Source organism: Protomyctophum bolini (assembly GCF_963924005.1).
Source record: "Protomyctophum bolini genome assembly, chromosome: 2".
Lineage (NCBI taxonomy): Eukaryota > Metazoa > Chordata > Actinopteri > Myctophiformes > Myctophidae > Protomyctophum > Protomyctophum bolini.
Window position 1 is genome coordinate 19,139,771 of NC_137863.1, and position 18,995 is coordinate 19,158,765.

An 18,995-nucleotide genomic window follows, 5' to 3' on the forward strand; every position below is an offset into this window, starting at 1 on the left:
GTTGGTGCCTTGCATGATCACCTCCGCCATGGGTGAATGAAATGCACAAAGCACTTCTGGATAAAAGTACTATATTTTATTGTGCACCTTATTCTTGACCCTTCTCCAGGGTGGCACCATTGCAATATCTGGTCACATAATGCAGGTAATCAGTGTGTTACCAGATTTTGCAAGAGAAAAAGGGCTAAAGTTACCACTTTACAGCGGGCCATTTAAAAATAGCAGATCTAAAAGCTCACAACGCGTCACATAGGGACATGTGTGCTTGTAGATCTGAAATTTTCAAAACATTAAAAAAGAGAAATCTTGTATGGCGGTTCCCTGGCACAACATAATTTCAGATGGCATCTGTGGACACATACATATTAATCTGGGTGTCCTTGACATGGGAAAAAAAATAATAACACTGGTTTAAAATAAAATCGGGTTAAACTTGGGTGAGACCAACAGATGAACCATGTCCTCAAATCTTTGGCTCTCTGCCCCACAGCCCATTGAGTTTGACTTTATTATGATGCCCATTAGCTGGTGCAGAACAATATAATCCCTCACTACGTATATTGTCCAGTTTAGTGACACATAAGCTCACCATTAACGCCCACACATCCAACGGTTAATCTTGTACGGGCACAAATATAGCCATGGCGAGTATTAAATAAAAATGGATATGAAGTGAACTGACCCCTGTAACGCGCTTAAAATGGGATGATTTGACCATCAAAGTGGTTTACAAGTGTCTACCATTTGCCCTGAGCAAAAACCATAACTTACTGTAAGTTGCAAGGGGCCAAAATAAATACAAAGCAGACATTCTCTCTCACACACAAATTATGAAATTATTATGTACATGAATGGGAAATGCATAAAAAGTTTATTAATTATTATTATTATTATGAATCATTTCCACCTTTGGGAAAGGTGATGCATTGAGAAATAATAAAAAGTGAGACAAGCATAGAGGGTCCAAACAAAAACACAGCAAACGGTACTGAGCGTCTTTGTCTACACAGAACTGTTTGTGTATTTAGTTTTGTTTTCCGTTCTCATCATTGCTCCCCAACCCCAACAGAAAGTGCTCCGCATGACAAAAACAGTAAAAAGCAGAATTGAAACAGTCACATCCACCCCTGCTTTAAAAAGGAGTAGTTTACCCTCAAAACACCAAATAATATATCAATTGCACACCCCATGAAGCCTTGAACTCATGGATATTTTTTGTTTCATTCCTAAGGCAATTATTTGATGACCCGTGGAGTGACCAGTGGAGTCCGAGACTGAGCAAAATACAAATAAATCAAAAATGAAATGATTCACAGGACACAGGCATTGATCACCCCATGTGCACAGGCGCCCCCACCACCTCGTACAATTCAGCAATCAAAGTCCTAGTCTCAAGTCCCATCTCAGAGCACAGAAAATTCCAACAGTTAGTTTTCACTTGGCAACATTGAAGTAAAATAATATATAAAGAACATTCCTTGGCGGAATGGTCGTCAAAAAAAAAAACTCCATGAATTCAAGGCTTAATGGGGTGTGTGCAATTGATAGAAAAATAAGTCATTTTGTGGGTGAACTACTACTGAACTAACAGGCAAAGCACAGTTGGGACCGATCAACATTTCAGGAATGGATCCAAATTGCTCGTTTTCCTCACAACAAGACAACTGATCATGTATTATTCATCACTCGATCTCTGATGAATGTAAACCCAACCCACACAGACACAAGCGTTTCAGTTTGAACTGAGAGAAGGCTATTGCCTATATATGGAATGTTGAGCCTGCAAGTTAGTTTTTCAGGTTCTGAAAAAAAGAACAACCCAGAAAGATGTAAAAAAGCGCGTCGTTAACGTTCCAATGTTTCGTTTTCCTCTGGTCATCATTTTGCATCAAGAGAAAAGCACACCTTAAGATGTGTTTCTCAAAGAGAGCTTTTCATTTTTTCTTTATCTTCCCTGCCATAATGACAAATTTACAATTCTGGGTTTTCAGGAAAGCAGAGACCCTCATTTATATACGGAAAACTTTTGTAAAAATAAGGAGTGAGTGAGTTCTACAGTAGTCCTTGTCCCTGTGCGGGATGTGGATACGTGTGTGTGTCATGTATGTACACACATGTTTTAGATCAGAATTTAACTGTCCACTGCTTCACGCTGGCGTCGTGCGAGGTGGTGACCAGGGTGTGCTCGTCCACCCAGGCCAGGCCGCTGACATGGTGCAGCTTGTGGGCATCTGTGAACATCAGAGTAGCAACACAGAACGTGTCACAAATGTATCAAACAGTGGCGTTTGTCGACTAAAACTAAGACGAACGACTAAAATGGAAATTAAATAAAAACCAAGCTATGATGACTAAAAATAAATATACTGACGATCGTCAACAAATAACTAGACTAAATTGTTAGGAAGGGTCTAGTGCAGCGGTTCCCATGCACCCCCTGTTCCCCAACCGACCTAGCTGACGCACCACCCGAAATGGAAATATACATTGCTATATAGAGACATATGTTTCCTATTTATCCACATATGCACATACAGTATATGAACCCGAATATGGCATTTATATGCAGCATAGGCTATATTCTGCATATACTTGCCATATATTGGCATAATATGTTAGTATATTTAAATTAAACCATAGCACCACCATTAGCCTTTCCATGTCGCACACCCCCTAGAAGGCGCCCGCGCACCACAAGGGGTGCACGCACCCGTTTTGGAACCACTGGACTAGTGGATAAGAGATCCAGTATAAGTCATTTTACAATTAGTTGTGAGCTTGTAGATAGTCTAATTTCAGCATGCAATGCGTCGCAGTTGTGGGCTTGTAGATCGGCTATTTTCAGCAAGTCATTACGACGGCATCAAGGCCCGCCAAAATACATTTTGTTCGACTAAATCAACTGTAGATTTAATCGACTACAATCTTATATTTAGGAGACTAAAACTAGACCAACACTAAAACATTCCGGGTGACTAAAACTAAATTAAAACTATTCAAGAGACCATGACTAAAACTTGAAATGTGCTGCCAAAAACCAACTATGAAAGGAACAACCTGTATTGGCCGTTTTCAAGCCCTTATTAGGAAGAATTGTGTTGTGTGATGAAGTATAAACGGGGGGGGGCTCTAGAGAAGTTAAGAGTTATTATGTTGTTTCTGTCCACAAGAGGGTGCTTGTATTCACTTGAACTTTTTTTCCAACATCTCCTGCAGATATCCTGGTTATTTTCTGTGAATAATAATTTCCTCAACACAACCTATAACCTTATTCAGTAAAACAATGCCTAAACCTAACGTTATTCCTAAATGTCAAATCAGTAAAACTATGCCTAACCCTAAACTAATTCCTAACCGTAACCTCAGTAAAACGATACAAGAACCGATGGGGGGGCACTCGGTCGACGGCCAAAATTGAGTCGAGCGTTCCAGTTACCGTGAGATTTCGCATGAAATGTACTTGACATAGCCGCGACAACATAAATAATGTATGGACAATACCACATTTTAAGTATAACCTTCCATTGTCATAATATAGTAATAGGTTTTGCATTTCTGGATACAATTTCAGGTAAATAATTTAAAAGCCTAAACACATGTGTGAGTGTTGCCATTGTACCTAGCTAAAGTACTGTATGAACCATGTGTGAGTGGTGCCATTGTACCTAGCTAAAGTATGAACCATGTGTGAGTGTTGCCATTGTACCTAGCTAAAGTACTGTATGAACCATGTGTGAGTGGTGCCATTGTACCTAGCTAAAGTATGAACCATGTGTGAGTGTTGCCATTGTACCTAGCTAAAGTATGAACCTACCTGCTATCCTGATCCTCTTGTCCGAGTCGTTGACGGTCCAGACAAAGACCATCATGTCCATCCCTCCGCTGGCAAAGTGCTCGTTATCAGGTGACCAGGCCACTGTGACGATTTTTGCGTGGTGTCCATAGAACTCATCTTTGAGCTAGAAGGGAAGTGGCAGGGGAGAGAAAAACAGTTACAACTTCATAGATCAGTGCTTCTCAGACTTTTCTCACGTCAAAGGACCCCAAGGATCCCTTGGAGGTCCACTGCTGTAAACTGTGTGGGAAAGACACGTCAGCCAGGGTAATGCTCCTGGCTGTGTGTGTGTCTGTTAACAAGATGACTGCAAAATGGATGATGGCAGATTTACATACAATTTGAGGAGGGATGATGAGCAAGCTGCGCCGAAAGGGAATTTTAACTTTTGGGTGAAAGAGGTCTAAGGTTAAGGTCAAAAATCAATAAGGAACTGGTTGGAATAACGTGTTTCTTCCATGCGCTACGTCCGGCCGGGGAAACTCCCGCCGTCAGGTGAAAAGAAGCAGCTTGGACTCCTCGTGCATAGAAGGAAACATGTATGTCCGCTGCTCCCCCAGGTTTGCAGAGGAAGTGTAGCGCCCAGGATTAACAGATGGGTGGGTTTTCATTACACTTGGTGGTAATTAAAAACGTCCAAATAAAATAATCAGATGTGCCTTCCATTTAGACGGCAACGGCATTGTCCGGAGGTTTAAACCCCAAAAAAGTGAAACCACCTCCCAGTGGAAATCTTTGGAAACGCTCCGTCTCGTTTCGAGCTCGTTGGTTCTGCTACTTTTAATGCTTCCGTGAACCAAGTAAGGGCCAAGTAATTTAGGAAAAACAAGAAAAGTTAAGAGTTATGGAGAAGATAAGAGGAGGTTGTGTGTGGGGCATTACTTACCGCATAGCTGTCTGCAACGGTGAAGACCGAGACCACCTTCTTCTCGTCCGTGACCGCGAGGTAGGCTCCGTCGTTGGAGTAGGCCATGTCCGTGACGGGACCCTTGACCTCCATGCTCTGGCCCTCCTCTTTCAGTGTGTTCCCCTCGATGGAGTACAGGTGCACCTTCCCAGTCTGAGGAGGAGGAGGAGGAGAGATACATGACAACTTGACAAGGCATTGGAACAAACCATTAACTCTTTGGGAGAAATTCCTGGAAAGCAAATTTGTGTACCATTTCATGTATACTGGCTCCAATTAGGGTCTTTTTTGCTATAACTGACCCCGCACATACTACACCACCACCCCTCTTTTCTGGAGACTGAACTAAAGGGCAACTGCAGTATATTTTCTCGCCCCATAGGGACACTAACCAATCCTCTTTCGTGTCGTGGGTGCTATCCAATATTAATGTTTTTAACCAATCCTTTCACTTAGATTCCCATCTCTGTCCTGTGTTTTTATGGTTTCTACCAGTGTGCTTTCCACTTACAGCATCCCCCACTGCAGCAGTAGTGCCTCCAGGGTGCAGGACTCCGGCCTCTGGGTCGTAGCCCAGGTTGTCCAGAGAGAACACCTTCCTCTTGTCCTTCATCAGGACCAGCTGTTTACGGTAAAGGGAAAAGGGATATGGTGAATCACATTGATGAAAGCAAATATCACTGAAAATATTTGTATGACCAAGTCCTAATGTGAGATTTGTGAAAAAGTGAGAAAGGAGCCATCCAACACACACATACACACACACACACACACACACACACACACACTAGCGCTGTTTCCTAAACAAATTTAACTCAAGATGTAAAGTTATGTTTCAGTAATACAGTTTCTGCTGTTCTACTACATGCATACTGCCAAGTAACCATGTGAAGAAATCACAGATTGAGGCTTTAACCTTTGCTTTTATTTTAAATATCAGAGACTATTGAGATTTCATGGAAGATGCATCTGAACATATTGCGAGTTTGACCACTTCAAATGCGCCTCCAACCTTAAAATAGTATCCAATAATAGTCTATCTACAAGCTCTCAATGCTTTCATTTTTATGAATTCCAAATGACTAAGAACTTCAATCCATGGGATTAATCTTTCTGGGCGTCTCACCTCACCACCGAAAATCCAGACTATGTATGAGCCTTTAGTGTCGAAGTGTCCTTGAGCAAGACTCTGAACCCCTAATTGCTCCCGATGAGCAGGTTGGTGCCTTGCACGGTTTCCTCCATCATCGGTGTATGAACGCGTGAGTGAATTAAATGCACAATCTATGTAAAGCGCCTTGGATAAAGGCACTATATAAATGCACCATTTAAAATGTGTGTGGGAGGCATAGAACACAGAGCAAGATGGACAACTGATATTAGAGGAGCCTGCATGATTACCTGGCCAATGATATTAGAGGAGGAGCATGCATGATTACCTGGCCAATGATATTAGAGGAGGAGCATGCCTGATTACCTGGCCAATGATATTAGAGGAGCATGCATGATTACCTGGCCAATGATATTAGAGGAAGAGCATGCATGAGTACCTGGTCAATGATATTAGAGGAGGAGCATGCATGAGTACCTGGTCAATGATATTAGAGGAGGAGCATGCATGATTATTGATTACCTGGCCAATGATATTAGAGGAGGAGCATGCATTGATTACCTGGCCAATTATATTAGAGGAGGAGCATGCATGATTATTGATTACCTGGCCAATGATATTAGAGGAGGAGCATGCATTGATTACCTGGCCAATGCACACAGCCAGCGTCAGCCCTCCTGGTGCCACCGACACACATTTAGGCTGGGAATCCATCTTCACCAAATCAGAGGCACTGGAGAAAACAGTATTATCAGACGTGGTACTATCAATTAACACAATCCATGCCAGTACATTACAATAGAAATGCAGACGAGGTGCGAGCGTTTCTATTGTAAAAAAGAAGTTAAAAAAAACACAAGGGGTTAGTGCTTAAAACGTAACCCGTCGTTCCTTGGCTTGGGTTAAAAACAGCAACAGGTTGCAAGACTTCACAGAACAACTGTGTCATTGTGTTTAGAGATAATTACCGGTATTTGAGATTTAAAAAAAAATAAAAAAGAAAGAAAAAGAGGAAATAGCAGCTCTACAAGCTTACGAGTCAACGCATTGTAAGTTTGTACATCAGCTTTTTCCGCAATGTTTCAGGAAATGTCAGTACTTTCTTAGTTATGTTGTCATATGACCTGTGCAATTTTCAATTACGAAGCCTAAAAAGGCAACCAGAAATAGTTTCAATATGGTTCAATGCAAAAACACACATTTACTTTAAATTGGTAAATTATGTGTGTGAAAATGACTTAAACTTTGTAACCGTAACAGCCCTAATTGTTGTGCAGCGTACCTGTACTCCTTTTTGTTGAGGTTGATGAAGCGCACCGTATCGTCCATGCTGCAGGTCACCAGCTGGCCGGCGTCATCCACCACCATCCTGCTCACCTGGTTGGTATGGCCCTTGCCCGAGAACTCCCCATTCTCCCCGGTTTCCGAGTCCCAGTAATGTGAACACAGGATTAAGGAGGAATACTTTCAGAAGGACTAGGACTAGGGAAACGTCTCATCTATATATAATCCCTATCTGTCTGTCCGTCTATGTCCCTTTTATGCCCATAGATCTCCAAACTTCCGGAGTTGGTGCATCAATAATTGTGAAGTGAAGTAGAAAAGTGAAGACGGAAAAGTGAGGACGCAAATTGTGATTGGCTGAAGGTGTGCCGTTCTGTTCTGTGATTAGCTGGAAGCTGTGTCATTCTGTGTTGTGATTGACTGAGCATCGCATAAGGGGTGTGCGCTACACAAGTGGGTTTTTAAACAGAACAGCTGGTGGATGGAAAGGACACTAGGCTTCAACTTGTAGCTTTGGAAAAGCGTTTGTTTTTTTGCCGACGGCACAAACCTTTTCCAGGTGGGTGTCCACAGCCAAATACATATCAATCTATGTCCTTGGCAAGGAAAGGTTTGAGAACCGCTGATATAGGCCGCCGCCTTACTGGCAAAGTGATGAGAGCACGTACTGCATTTAAGCAAGAGTACATAAAGAGAAAGTACTGTAATTGATCATAAACACATAAAAGAGGCCACCTGCTTGCATTGTGTGCCATCTGGTTAACACCACCATTTGAGCAGTGAAAAGGATATTGATGTGTCCATCATGACTGCCAGTGTAGATGAATGTCCGCCCTTCGTTTTTGTGAACCGTTACAGTCTGTATGGATTTGCTGTGCCCCTGTAATAAAAATGGAAATTATTTCAAATTGGGCATCACACGGTAGACAACAGGTATAACATAAAAAATAATATAAATATTAGCCACAATGTACACAACAGTAGTATAACATTTAAACATAAAAACTGCAATACTGTATAAAATGTATAAAACCAAGCCAGTGGCCATTGTAAAAGGCGTAAAAGGCCTTTTCCCCTGATTCTCTGGATTAAGAGCGCCTGCAGTGCTAAATGCTAACAGTGCATGTTTTCACTTGATAAATACTGAATCCATGATTGCTCACACCAAGTGTGCATTTTGTTTCCATGGAGGTATATTTTGATGCGCTTTGAGTCCGGGTGCGGGAGTCCGGGAGTAATCTGATCCCAGGTCAGTGTAATCATGGTTAACACTTCATGCTTTTCTCTACCGATCAGTGCTGAGCACGGGTCTTCTCAGATCCACTCGGGTATTATCCATAATGATAAAGAGATACGAGGTCCGAGATAATAGAACCCAACAGACACACTCCGAGTGATTATGGTAAAACAAGGATCCGGACAGGTCGCCTATTCTTTTGGGTTTTTTTAATCGGGGAACCCAATGTGAAGTTCAGAGATGTAGGACGCAAAATGCCAGGTTTTCAAATCTGACTTGAATAGAGCTTGATTTACATAAATGTGGGGTTCTTTCATTATGGCGTTATTATGAAACCTTGGATCTCTATTACAGTCCAATTCAATGTTAAACTTGGCAATGTTATATGATCCCACTAATGAAGATGTGCCAACCGCCATTCAACAACATTTTGGCAGCAAATGATGGATTGGAACCATTTTGTATTCTGCGCCCCCATATCCTGTCCACATGGCTTCTTCGGCCTGTGAACGTCTCTAGACTCTGGTTGTGTATTCATAAGCCATGAACGACAGCACTCCCGCGCGCTCTTTGTTTTTGCTTGACGGAGTGTGCAATCAGAAAAAAGAAGAAACGATATTCTCTGGGAAATTGGAAGCAACATCTACAAAATTGCATACTGCATGTCCTGAAATTTAAAAAACAGCAAAAGTAGCAGATCCATGCACAAAGCTAGATATTTTTGGCTTCCCCCCCCCCCCCCCATCCTTAGGTCAGGATTTGTTTTAGGATCTACATCAGGCTTAAATGGGATGAAGTATTGAACCAATCAAAGACCGACCTTAATTGTGCGCAGGGGCCGGTCTGGGTTGTTCTTGTCCAGGTAGTTGATGTATCCCGACAGGGAGATACTGATGAGGTGGTCTTTCAGCCACAGGCAGCCCAGCTGCTGGTCCATGAGGTCAGGGCCCATGTTGAAGGTGGTGACCACCGTGCCCGTTGCCACGTCCCACAGCTTCACTGTCTTGTCCCCCGAGGCGGACATCAGCTGGGAGCTGTCGGGGCTCCAGCACACCTGGGACGAGGAGGTTAACCCGTTTACACAAGTTCTACAAATTTCTTCTAAACCCCGACTGAACCACTGAACCACTGAACCACTGACACAGAAACATAGGTTTTCTGCAAAACCTATGTTTCTGTGTCAGTGGTTCTCAAGCTATTTCATGTCAAGGACCCCTAGAATTATTATGTATTTGGCCGCCGACCCCCATTTGAAAATATCTAGTTCCAGGGCAAAAGACGCAAAGATTTTAGTTAAAAACTTTCCGAAAGAATATATATTCAAAGATTTGTGCCACATTTTCATGATTTTTCAAAAATAGCAGACCTACAAGTTCATAGCACGGCACTCGGTGCTGCGCTATGAGCTTGTAGATCTTCTATTTTTCATAAGCTAAAGTATAACAATGCTATAAACACTGAAAGGGGTTCCGCCAAAAATGGGTTAAGAAAGAGGATTTCAGTGATGCACACAGACGTGTTGTTGTGTCCTCTTCCCCCTCCACTCTGAAAGCACTGGGTTGTAATTAAGGCCGGCACGATAATGTATTACAGACAGTGGTTCAAAGTCAAACCTTTTTCAAGTCAAGGACCCCCAAATTGATATGTATTTGGCCGCGACCGCCTATCTGGAAATGAATCGTGCCAGGGACCCCCAGTAGCGAAGATGTGTTAATTTCCAAACACTTCCAAGATTTTTCAAAAAGCAAGTAATAGCAGATGCACAAGCGTGGCATAAAGTGACATGCTGTGAGCTTGTAGATTAGCCTTTGTTTATAGCCAAGTAAGCAAACGCATATAATGATTGTGATGCTATATTAACATGCACCCCTGGGGGTTCCGGAACCCACTTTGAGAACCACTGGTATAGGCATTTTACGTGACAATCAATTGGCATTCAAATAATTGTTATTAAACCATGGCAGGTAGAGTAGAACTAATAACTTAGATACCGGTATACAAAGAAATCAGCAACAATAATCAAAATAATGTACTATACCAGGGGTGCCCAAAAGGTAGAAATTATAGACTTTTTTGCAATAGTAAAGTAACTATACTATTGCAAAGAAATATCATATATTTTATACTTTCAAAACCTTTATAAAATAACCGGTCTACAAGCTCACAACGCATTGTATTGCCACATGTTGAAAGCCTGTGGAGCTGCCATTTACCATTTGAAAAGATATATATTTCCCGGATCCACTAACAGCAATTATGGGAGTCACAGGGCCCGGGGTCAAACTGTCTACTTATATAACATGGTAAAATATGTGACTCTACTGGCTCGCAGACTGATACTGTTGAATTGGAAACAAGCACAGGTTCCAACTCACACTTCACTTATGAAGGATGTTATGCATTACTTACAATTGGAAAAGATTAAATTTGAATTGAGAGGGAGTGAAGATAGGTTCTACCAGACATGGCAACCCTTCATTGAATATTTTAATAGGTGCACGCTAACCCCTCCTACACAATAGATAGCACAATAGAAAATTGGAAAGAAAGAAAAGGAACTGAAAGAAAAGGAACTGAGTGTTTTTTCTTTATTTTATTTTTTATTATTTAAAAAAGAATGTCTAACTTACTTAATTCACAACATGTTGGAAGTTTGAGAGCAAGAGTGTCTGTCCTGTTGTCTGTTTTGTTTGTCTGTTCACACTTGTCATTGTTTAACTGTTTTTTTGTTTTACACTTATGTCTTTTTTATTATACTGTATGTGGAACATTTACATTGCCTGTTATTTTTTTCATTTTTATTTAACTGAACTACTTATTATCATTGTCTAAATCTGAAATTGTCTTACAAAAATGCCTAATAAAAACAGTATTAAAAAAAAAAGAAAAGATATATATTTATGAAATGTTAAACAGATTAACTTGACGATCAATTATGCAAAATAATTGTGATTATATTAAATAATTGTGACAGACCTATGGCTTGTATGACAGTCATTGCATACTGGTGCCATGCATGAAATAGTCTTATAATCCTAACTAATAATTAAAAATACAATTATGGCGACCACTCCGAATAGTGAAAAACAAATAGTATCCAAGTGAGCAAATAAAAGAAAAAGTTGTATTAAGTTGGAAACTTTGATTATGTGAAACCATAAGCCATTTCAAAACACAGAAAAGATGAGCTATCAATTACTTACTGCGTAAATTCCTCCACTATGTGCCCTTTCTCCACCAATTGAGGATATCTTTTCACTGGTCTTCCCGTCGAACATGAGGATCTGTGAAATCAAAACCAGTCACGATGATGGCGAGGAATTCAGTGATCATTTTCCACATCAAACAAGATTATCGTCTCCGTCGGGTGGAAACCTCATATGTCCAAAACTGTTGCTTTTCAGGATTCAAATTCAAAGATAACAAAAGCAGCAAAACTACAAGATGAACGCATCACTTTGCACCAAACTTGGATCTGCTACTTTTTATGCTTTTGTGTGACGCTGTAGTGCACTAATTTTACGAATAATAATAAAATATAGAGGTTTGTGCCCGGCATCAGCGATGAGTCACAATGTCAGTCAATATTGGCTGTGAACTTGTTGGCTTTGGACCCGATACTCACTTGACCATCAGCACTGGCTGTAACAAAGCGGCTTCCATCTGGGGAGAATCGCACACAGTTGACGAACCCTGTGTGTTCCTTTGACGAGTCAGCAGAAAGAAAAGAAAATTAACCTCAAACAAACATGGATTGAAGCAAAAATACAATATCACAACCAAAAATGTTTGTATGGCCATTGGCCATGATTTCCATTAGCATTTAGCAACATTATAATATGTAAAATAAATGTTTATGAATGATGTTCCTTGTTGGAATCGTTCCCGTTCTACATGCAGTACTAAACTGAAATTACAGCTTAATGCTTTAACCTTGAAATATCCAGAGACTATTAAGATTTTATGAGTGTTTTTAAGATGCTTCTGAACATATTGCCAGTTAGACCACTTCAAATGCTCTAATCTTAAAATAACCCAAATAAACAGCCCACCTACAAGCTACAATCAGTGTGTGTGTGTGTGTGTGTCATGTCAATAGTGATCTCTGTGACTTAGGCCTGACTCACACCTTTGCAACAGATTGATGTATAGCTGATGCATGAGACTTATTGACTGATGCAAGCTCACAATGCATTTCCAATGGGAGTCACATGGTTTGACACAACATTTGTGTTGTATGAGGGGCAGTCGAAACACAGCCGAAAGCCGTACAACACAAATGTTGTGTCAAACCATGTGACTTCCATTGGAAATGCATTGGGTCAAGATGTAAACAAATCCTTTCTTTACATCTAGCATGCATCAATGTTGTATACTAGATGCGAAGGTGTGAGTCAGGCCTTAGTCAGGTGACCCTTCTTGTTAACTGAGGTTGTGAGCAGGATTGCAGGATTGCAATAGGTTGCAGAGGACCATTAAAACAGCAGCTAAAATCATCGGCACTACAGAATTACCCAGTCTCCATAACATCTACACCACGCGCTGTATGAAAAAAGCCCATAACATCATGGAAGACACCAGCCACCCCGCAAATACCCTGTTCAAACTACTCCCTTCCAAAAAATGCTACCAGAGCATCAAATCTCGTACCACCCGTCTCAGTAACAGTTTTTACCCGAACTGTATTGCACTTCATTTCACTTGCACTTTTCTTTTCCTGTTTTTCATCTTTTTGTTTTATGTCCTGTGTATGTAAGATTGAGAGTGCTCTGAGCAAAACAAATTTCATTGTATGTATACTCTGTATTTATACAAATGACAAATAAACCTGAACCTGAACCTGAACCTGAGCAGAATACGGAACCACAACAGAGAGGGACATGTTAGGTTGAGGAAGCTGGCCTTTTGGTTTCAAGGCGGATCTCTCCGTCTGTCCTTACATGGGCTACTGCTGTGCTGAGACTACACTCACTACAGGCAGCCCTGGATCAACAGATTTCAGACTACACTCACTACAGGCAGCCCTGGATCAACATATTTCAGGCCCACACAAAAAGGTTTACAGTCAACACTGAAGTGGGAGGTAAAAGTTTCTGCTGTTCTGATTTCCAAAAAGAAAAAAAGACAATCTTCAACTTGAACTAACCAGAAGCAAGATTATACATCATTAATACTTATAACTTTACATCACTGACTCTCAAACCTGCCTTGTGATTGAAATAAAATGCAGTTCAATAACTCCATGTTGTATGTAACAACTAGGCCCAATATGTGAGAGGAAGGATCTAAACCAAAAGCAGTTATCTAGCACAGGTCCATGATAAAAAACAAGTTCACACATGCCCTAGTTGTGTAAGAATTCTGAGCTAAACTCTGCATAGTGAAAACTCTGGTAGACGTTCACAGGGCAAAAGGCTACTACTTTCTGAGGAATGCAATTCACACATATCCAAAGAATGTTATGGGGGTGAAATGACCAGAAATGGACAAATATCTACCCTGTCAAGGAGCTGTGGAATGGACAAAACTGGAGTGCAAACCAAAAAAAAGGCCCACGAAGGGGAAAAACAAAAACAAAAGAAACGACATTATCATGGTCAAGAATCTGACTGTGGAATATAACCTATATTATTTTCAGGTGCAGCTGGAAACAAAAACAAGATAGCCATAAACTTCATGGGGCCAGTCCAATGGAAACAAAATAGCCATAAACTTCATGGGACCAGTCCAATGGAAACAAAAACAAGATAGCCATAAACTTCATGGGGCCAGTCCAATGGAAACAAAATAGCCATAAACTTCATGGGACCAGTCCAATGGAAACAAAAACAAGATAGCCATAAACTTCATGGGGCCAGTCCAATGGAAACAAAATAGCCATAAACTTCATGGGACCAGTCCAATGGAAACAAAAACAAGATAGCCATAAACTTCATGGGGCCAGTCCAATGGCGGCTCTTCTACATTAGAGACTTCTATTGGCCAATAGTGACAAAGGCCTGAACAGGAAGTTTACAGAATGCATCGGAGTCTAGAGGCTTTGCAGTGACAAACGACGAGTTACATGAACCAAGTGACCGGGCTGTTTTCTGCCCCCTCAATGTCTTAACTCTGTCTTACTCTATGGCTCTGGCCATAAATAAGCTGTCATTTGGCACTAATGTAAGCACAATAATTAAGCCAACTGAAATATCTCTTCTCCTCCCACTTCATCAGACACCTCCCTAGCAGCTTAGGACAAGAGACCCACACAATACCCTTTCCAAAAGCTGCTCAAATGCCTTAAAAAAACAAATATATATATATATAAAACCGCTTTTTACTCACAGTCATCGTGCTCTTGTACTTGAAGGGGGGTCCTTCAGAGAAGGCAACAGAGGTGTCATCACTACCAGTGACCAGGCGGTATGGCCGCGTCTGCTTGAGATCTACGCTGTTGATGACTTTGTAGTGGCCAAACACCTCTCCCACTGAGGAGCCGGTGTTCCATAAGAACACAGCACCGTACCTGAGGTGAACACAATATGACAAGTTATATGGTTTATATAGACGAGTGGTTCTCAAACCTTTTCATGTCAAGCACCCTCAAATGTATTTGGCCGGGGCTTAGTTCTAAGTAAGATCTCCCCCCCATAACACCTACTTTTCTCGCCCCTCGCCCACAACAGCGAGCCTCTGGCTGTCCTCCGTCCAGGCAATATCCTTGATCCTCCCCCCGAATGGCTGGTACTCATATTTGAGCAAGTGCTCCTTCTGGGTGGTGTCCCAGATTCTGATCTTTCCAGACACATCTGAGGGAAACGCAGGCAAGGAGAGACACAGCAGTAGTCACTGTTGTGGTACGTGGCCACATTTCATAGACACAATCTGTAGCACAGTCAGTGGTTCTCAAAGTGGGGTCTTTGAGGGGGTTCAGGGGGGTCCCCAGTAAAGGGAGGTTGAGAACCACTGCAGTAGCGCATGTCAAATATGTGTGGCTTTAGAAGAGGAAGGGAAGTATTAATATGCATTAGAGTAAGTTTTCTACTGGAAGCTAGTATGCAGTGACTTCTTCTAAATGTACACATTTTAGTTTCAGCACCTGTGATTTTCTTTGGAGATGTACGTGCTTCCCTCTGGACTCTGTTTTAATATGTAGCTTACCTCCGGAGGCGATGTAGAAGCCACTGGGAGCGTACTTGGCAACAGTCACTTGGTGTGGGTGCTCTGTGTAGATGTCAGCTATCGCAGGGTTCTGTCAAAGACAAGGAGGGGAGAGAGACATTGGCGGATCTGTCCGTGTGTGACCGACGATATGGAACAAAGCATCCAAACCGCTTACGCCGCATGGCACTTAAACATATTATTAGTCAATGTCGGCTCAAGATAAATTAAACCTACATCGATGTTCCTGATGATGACACTCTTCCCGTTGGTGTAGAGAAAATTGACGCCTTTGGGATCTCCGCCGAGCACTTTGGCCACTCCCCTCTCCATGGAAGGGAGGCTGGCGAATACGTGTTCTGAAGAGAGAGGGGGCGAGGGCTATGATCATTCATCCACATCAAGCATAATCACACACACTATGCCTGATTTAGACTTTGTTGCATCCTAGTGCATCACAACACATCATGAATCTGAAGCGTTGTGGGCTTGTATCTCTGCCATTTATAGCATGCAACTATAAATCAGGTGCTTTACTTTGCATAAAACCAAATAGCATATAGCTGCATACCCACTGGTTTCCGGCTATACACAGTATAAATACTGTCAGTTTGTAACTGACTGAACAAAATTAACCAAAATTGTCCATTACAAATTACAGGTCAATTGTGTTCCATCTGGTACACTGTCTTCCAGAGTTAAAATAGGCAAACATAATTAGTTCATACAGCATCAAAATCCTATCAAACCCTTTATCCATATGTTGGCTATTTAAAATTAGCAGATATATACACAATAGAAGAATACAATTTAGAATAATCTTGGAAGTGTTTAAATAATTTCAAATAGTTTAGCTTTCTTTTATTTCTAACACAAAAGTGTCTCTTCTGGGGGTGTCCCTGGCATAAAACATTTTCAGATGGGGTCCGTGGCCAAATATATCCATTTGGGGTTGCTCCTTAGGAACTTGACACAAAAACGTTTGATAACCACTACTTTACTACAGGTCAATTTTGTTCCTTTAGTCCATTAGCCAAGAGTTAAAATAGGCCAACATATTTTTTTGTACAGTGAGTGGTTACAGACCGTCACATACCGCGTGACAGATGCAGGGGACCCCTTGTGCTAAACATGCCCCCTCCTCTGTCTCTCTCCGTCACTCCTTTGTAGACCTGTCATAACAATGCATAGAAATGCATGCACAGCTATTTCCTCCCAAAAGTAGTATTGCTATGGGCAAGGGAGGCTAAAAGCTAATGGAAATCTTCAGTCATGGTTGGTTGGTGCACCGCTCATTCAGGCTACATGCACATTTCACACACAATGTTTGGGGTATTTTTTTTAGGCATAAGAGAAGGTTATCATTTGATAATAACATAGTATTCTTCTCCTTCCCATTGACAAAGAGTTAATCCCCTTAGAAATGTCAGAATCGTATATGGTACTAAATAGGGGCGAGGCTACACACACACAGCTCTCAGCTAAAGTAGGCTAGGCTTGGCTCGAGCGATCCCCCCGTTATTAATACAATAATTTGTACGAATTAAACCAACTAGCACGACGACAAGACGGGCATAGACTTACTGGCTTCGAGCGACATTTTTTCGCTGCTTGCTGTGCTGTTTTTTGTTGTTGTTACTCCTTCCGAATGAATGAAACCGGGGCGAGCTGTGTGGAGGCAGTGAGTCAGTCAGTCTGGCTGCTCTGCTCTGCTCTCATACAAACACGGAAGTGGAGCGAGCGCTCGGCTCGAGACGTCTCGCCATGCCCATATATGGTAAACTCAGCTCCTACGCCACAGACTCGCCCCGTTGAGGAAATGACGTCAGCTTGAAATCACCCCCCACCCACCCACCAATTAAACTCATTAGATGTGATGTGATTAAAATACCCAACAAGAACATGATGACAGACAAGTCTGTGGGTGAGACATGATCCTAGTAGTGCTACTGTGATGTTAAAACGCCTGTGTGTGTGTATGTGTGTGTGTGTGTGTGTGTGTGTGTGTGTGTGTGTGTGTGCGTGCGCGCGCGCGCGTGCGTGCGTGGCTGTGGGTGCATGCGTGCGTGAGTGTGCCATCATCAAATTTAAATAGAGTAGTGTGGTCACTGGTGTTTCTCAACCTTGTCAGGGCGTGACCCCCCAAATTAGTCATTCATATCCCCCCCCGATCCAAATTAATCACATTTGAACGGGGGATGTAATGTAATGTAACTTGTAATATAATGTAAGATGCTAAGATGCATTGCCTTTTGTTTGACTCCCGGTTCCACATGAATAGGCCTGTTTATATAGTGAAATGTTTGTCTTGAAGTGTTTCACCATGAAGTTTTATAGTAGGCTATAGTTTATCAAATACTTTTGATGCAGTAATGCATGTTTTTCCTTTCTTTCTATAAGGGAACCCCCCCAAAAAATAACCACTGAAATAGAGCAGTAGCTTGGACATTTTCATGTCAAGGACCGCTATCTAGCATAGGCTATTTGAATATAGTAATAATATATAGTAATAATATAATGAATAGTAATAATAATATTATCTAGCATAGGCTATTTGAATGCATCACATCACAGTAGTCATAAGTAGGCCCTGTTTGTAATTGTCCAACAAAAAAAATATTAGACCTACAGATGAGCCTATAGTATATAGCCTGCATATTAGGCTAATTTGGCCTAAATAAGCATAGTTCACAAAAAAAAAAAGTATTTTCAATCGGTTACACCAGATGAAGCCTTGAATTCATGGAAATGGTTTTAGTTTCTGTTACAGTGCAGCATTCCTGAGCCAATCGTTCATTCAATCATGTTGACAGTATAGGTCGGAGATCATGAGTTGCTATAACTAATTTGTACTGCACGACCCCCTGGAACCCCTTCAAAGACCCCCTGGGCGTCCCTGGACCCCACTTTGAGAAACCCCTGCACCCAACAAGGAAGAGAGGAGAGCTGTCCGTCTAGTCTGGAGGTGAGGCAGACCATGACTATGTCAAAAATCCTGTGTGTGTCATCATGTTCAAATAGACACTGAAATGTCTCTGAGAACTGGACAGGAAAGCCCCTACTGCTGCATGGCCACACTATCTATGGTTAATAGCCTACTAATACCGTCAATTCAGTTAATTTTATTTCTTTATCTAGGCTACTGTTACTATATAATTTTTTGCTTTTGTTAATCGTTAAGATTATTATTGTTATATGGTGCCTTAATTATGCTTGAAAAGTGCAATGCAAATACATTATTATATTATCATTTGTGCCAGCATTCTGGTTATAAAACATTGATTATGATGGCTGAGCTGCTATAATACTCATACTTTATCATTATTTAATTCAAAGACATCAGTGTCAAAACATTTTGGTCCTTTGAAGAAAAGAATCACACCCGTTTGAAGTGAGGGGTATTTCACAAAGCCGTACTGCACGCTGTGACCCATACTTCAGACTGAGTCTGCCCACGATGACCCTGGCAGAGTCCAGC

At 41.5% G+C, this 18,995-nt stretch overlaps 1 protein-coding gene across 1 annotated transcript; it reads right to left on the reverse strand.

The window, feature by feature from the left end:
- Positions 1-854: 854 nt before the first annotated feature.
- wdr1 (WD repeat domain 1) lies at positions 855-17,242 on the reverse strand. Its single transcript, XM_080792092.1, has 15 exons — positions 17,102-17,242; positions 15,755-15,876; positions 15,518-15,608; positions 15,018-15,165; positions 14,702-14,882; positions 12,000-12,077; positions 11,578-11,658; positions 9,195-9,428; positions 7,928-8,017; positions 7,136-7,290; positions 6,499-6,586; positions 5,254-5,364; positions 4,722-4,895; positions 3,815-3,959; positions 855-2,231 (listed from the first exon to the last, which is right to left on the reverse strand). Exons 1-15 carry the CDS (start codon positions 17,115-17,117, stop codon positions 2,125-2,127), a joined length of 1,821 nt encoding a protein of 606 aa, XP_080648218.1. The 5' UTR covers positions 17,118-17,242; the 3' UTR covers positions 855-2,124.
- Positions 17,243-18,995: the final 1,753 nt, after the last annotated feature.

Coding starts and splice junctions, on each gene's coding strand:
- wdr1 (XM_080792092.1), bottom strand. Junction 9,429..11,577: donor ATAGTGGAGGAATTTACGCA/GTAAGTAATTGA, acceptor TCCTCGTCCCAG/GTGTGCTGGAGCCCCGACAG. Junction 6,587..7,135: donor CTCAACAAAAAGGAGTACAG/GTACGCTGCACA, acceptor TGTTTTCTCCAG/TGCCTCTGATTTGGTGAAGA.